General features: G+C 46.3%; 1 protein-coding gene across 1 annotated transcript in view; it reads left to right on the plus strand.

The window, feature by feature from the left end:
* LOC111406683 (chromatin modification-related protein eaf-1-like) overlaps positions 1 to 3,055 on the plus strand; it is a gene marked incomplete at its 3' end in the record, with an annotated part of 5,406 nt that extends 2,351 nt beyond the window's left edge. Inside the window, exons 2-4 of the mRNA XM_023036068.1 lie at positions 469 to 741; positions 830 to 1,045; positions 1,136 to 3,055. Of these exons, the coding sequence (XP_022891836.1) occupies positions 535 to 741; positions 830 to 1,045; positions 1,136 to 3,055 (2,343 nt within the window). The remainder of the gene's footprint in view (positions 1 to 468; positions 742 to 829; positions 1,046 to 1,135) is intronic.

Genomic DNA, 3,055 nt, shown 5'->3' on the forward strand with positions numbered 1-3,055 from the left:
ATCTATGCTTTTGGAGACAGCCATGTAAATAATATGTTATCGTACAAATGTGCAATATTATATATATGTGGTCTGGTTCAAGTATTCTAAGTGCAAGCTCCTGATCCATCTGAGATTGCTGTGGTTACTAGTAATTAATTGCCTGGTGGAGGTTGTGATTAACTTGAACACGTGCTGCTCAGTGTGAGATTTCCTAATATGGATTATAGTTTTTAAGAATATGCAATGTATCCTTTTATTTCGATATCTTCGCTTATGCAGGGTAAACTTCACTCTTTAAGCCCTCTAGAGAGAAGGTGGATGGAACATACAATGATTACTGTATATATGTCTTTTCTAGTTCCATTACTTGTAGTCATCTATGTTTTTACTTTTTCATATTTGAGGAAGTGTATTGTTGATCCATGGGAGCGATATACACTTTTTGCTATATTAATTATTTTTTGGATTAATAGTTCATCTTGCCAGTTTCAGCTGATTCTTGCACATTTAGCTTGGCGCCGCGGTTGCATTGAAGTATATGTTTGAGAAAAGATGGGTTTTGATATAGAGTGCATAATTGACATTCATACTTACCCAGGGGAGTTCTTTTGTCCTGTTTGTCGCACACTTGTATACCCAAATGAAGCACTTCAGTCTCAGTGCACTCATCTATATTGCAAACCCTGCTTGGCACATGTTGCTAATGGCAGCCGTGCCTGCCCTTATGATGGATACTTGGTGACAGAATCAGAATCTAAGGTTACAACTCACCATGATATACATGTGGGACGAATATTGTATGCCATCTTGTTATTCTGAATTTGTCCTTTTTAACGTATGTTGACAGCCACTAATTGAATCGGACAAAGCACTGGCGGACAAAATTGGCAAAGTTAAAGTGCATTGTCTCTTCCATCGGAGTGGATGCACATGGGAGGGTCCCCTATCTGAGTGCACTTCCCACTGTTCTGGGTGTACTTTTGGAAATTCACCGGTCATATGCAACAGATGTGGAGTCCAAATTGTGCATCGTCAAGTACACGATCATGCCCAGAGTTGTCCTGTGAGTGCTATAAGCCTATTTTTACAGAATAACATGGTAACGAGGATATTATTCTTTGTACTTAGTTCTCAGCTTTAATTAACATTCCAGGGTGTATATCAAACACAGCAGACAGCAGAGAATGCCCAGGGAGCTGCTAGCTTGGGTCCAGCCTCCACTACGACTGCAGCAGACTCGAACCAAACTGCTGCCCAACCAGGAGCTCTGACTTCTCAGGCTCAGAATCCACAAAGTACTGCTGCTGCTCTGCTGCCTGGACAAGATCTCAACCATCAAGTAAACCCCAACTTTCAAGCTCCAACTGGTGCTACTACTGCCGTGCCAACTCCAGAGCAGTGGTATCAGCAACAATATCAGCAATACTATCAGCAGTATGCAGGATATGATCCTCACCAACAGTCTTATCATCAATACTATCCCAACCAACAGCAGCCGGTGCAACAGTACCAGCAGAATTCACTGCATATGCAGGGGCAGCACCAATCTCAAGCACATGCCCAGCCACAGCAACCTCAAATCCAGATGCAGCCCCAATCACAGGTCCAGCCCCAGCTGCATCCTCAAACCCAACCACCCCAACCCCAACCCAATGTGCAACCGCAACATCAGTCCCAACCCCAACCCCATCCCCAGCCCTCACTGCAGCCTCAAACTCAGTCTCAATCACAAGTTCCAGCTCAGGGGCAACAACAAATGCATGCACCTGTCCCAGCTCCAGGTCATCAAATAAATCCATTGCAGCAGCTCCACCCAGCAATGCAGTCCCAGGCTCAGGTTTTAACACAGACCCTATCAGCCCCCCCTGGTCAATCAGCACCTCAGCCTGTACCCTACCCCCAGGGTCAGACTCTGCCTGTGTCGATGCGACCACCTGTCCAACAACAGCAGATGCCTCAATACTCGCAACCTCAATCACTGATGTATTATACTCAGGCTTCTCAAGTTCAGCATCCACCACAAATTCAGCCTCAACCACAATTGCAGCCTCATTTGCCAGCTCAACCACTGGCACATCTTCAACATCCTCCACAGTCCCATCCTCAGCTCCGTCCTCAGCTCAATCAACCTTCAGCTTCTACACCCCATCCCCAAGTCCTACATCCGACAGCTCCTGCAGTTACGGGTCATCACTCTTATCCACTGCCTCATCCAGCCCAGCAAGTGCAATCAGGAGCATTGCAGCAACATCCCATGCATCCATATCCTAATGGGTCTCTGCCCCCTGCTCACATTCATGGTCAGGTCTCGCAGCAGCCTGCATTTGTGCGGCCACCTCATTCTCATGGTCAGCTACCCCAGCAACAAGCGTCAACGGTTTTTCCACCTCAAGGTCAGGTCTCTAGTATCCCTCCGGCACAACAGCAGCAATTCCAACCTCAATCTCAACAGCCAGTCCATCAAATTCAACATATGCCTGTCATGCAACCAGTTCGACACACTGTGCCGCAGCAGCCTTTTCTGGCAGCTGTTCAAAGTCAGTTACAGCAGCATGGTCATTTTGTGCAGCAGCAACAGCCTCCTCAGCCTCAGTTGCTTATGATGCAGCAAAATGTTGCAGTGCCACAAGGCTCGCTACCTCTGCAGCCTAAGAGTAATGTTAGAAGGCCTGCGATGGACAATCATGTGATACCACCACAGTCCTTTCCACAATCTTCGGCTGGTTTTGGTGCTGCTCAGCTTAGACCTGTGCAGCCCAATCTAAACCAGCCATCAACAAATCAAAGTTATGCCAGATCTGTGGTGCTGGAGAGGCCAGAAGAATTAGAGAATCATGAAACCTCACGAGGAGTTGGATCATCTCCTGAGAACATCATGCGAAAAGATTTTAAGGTTCTAGGGACTGATGCAGATGTGAAATATGTAACATCTGAAACAGTCCAGAATAATGACCAAAAGTATATAGGAGAGATGGTAGATGAGTCTGGACAAAACAGAACAGTTGACAAGGATGCTGCAGAAGATGGAGCGGGGAGTTCTTTGAACTCGTCTGATGGCAAACTGGTTGAAACT

The sequence above is a fragment of the Olea europaea genome, chromosome 12 (assembly GCF_002742605.1).
Source record: "Olea europaea var. sylvestris chromosome 12, O_europaea_v1, whole genome shotgun sequence".
Taxonomy (NCBI): Eukaryota; Viridiplantae; Streptophyta; class Magnoliopsida; order Lamiales; family Oleaceae; genus Olea; species Olea europaea.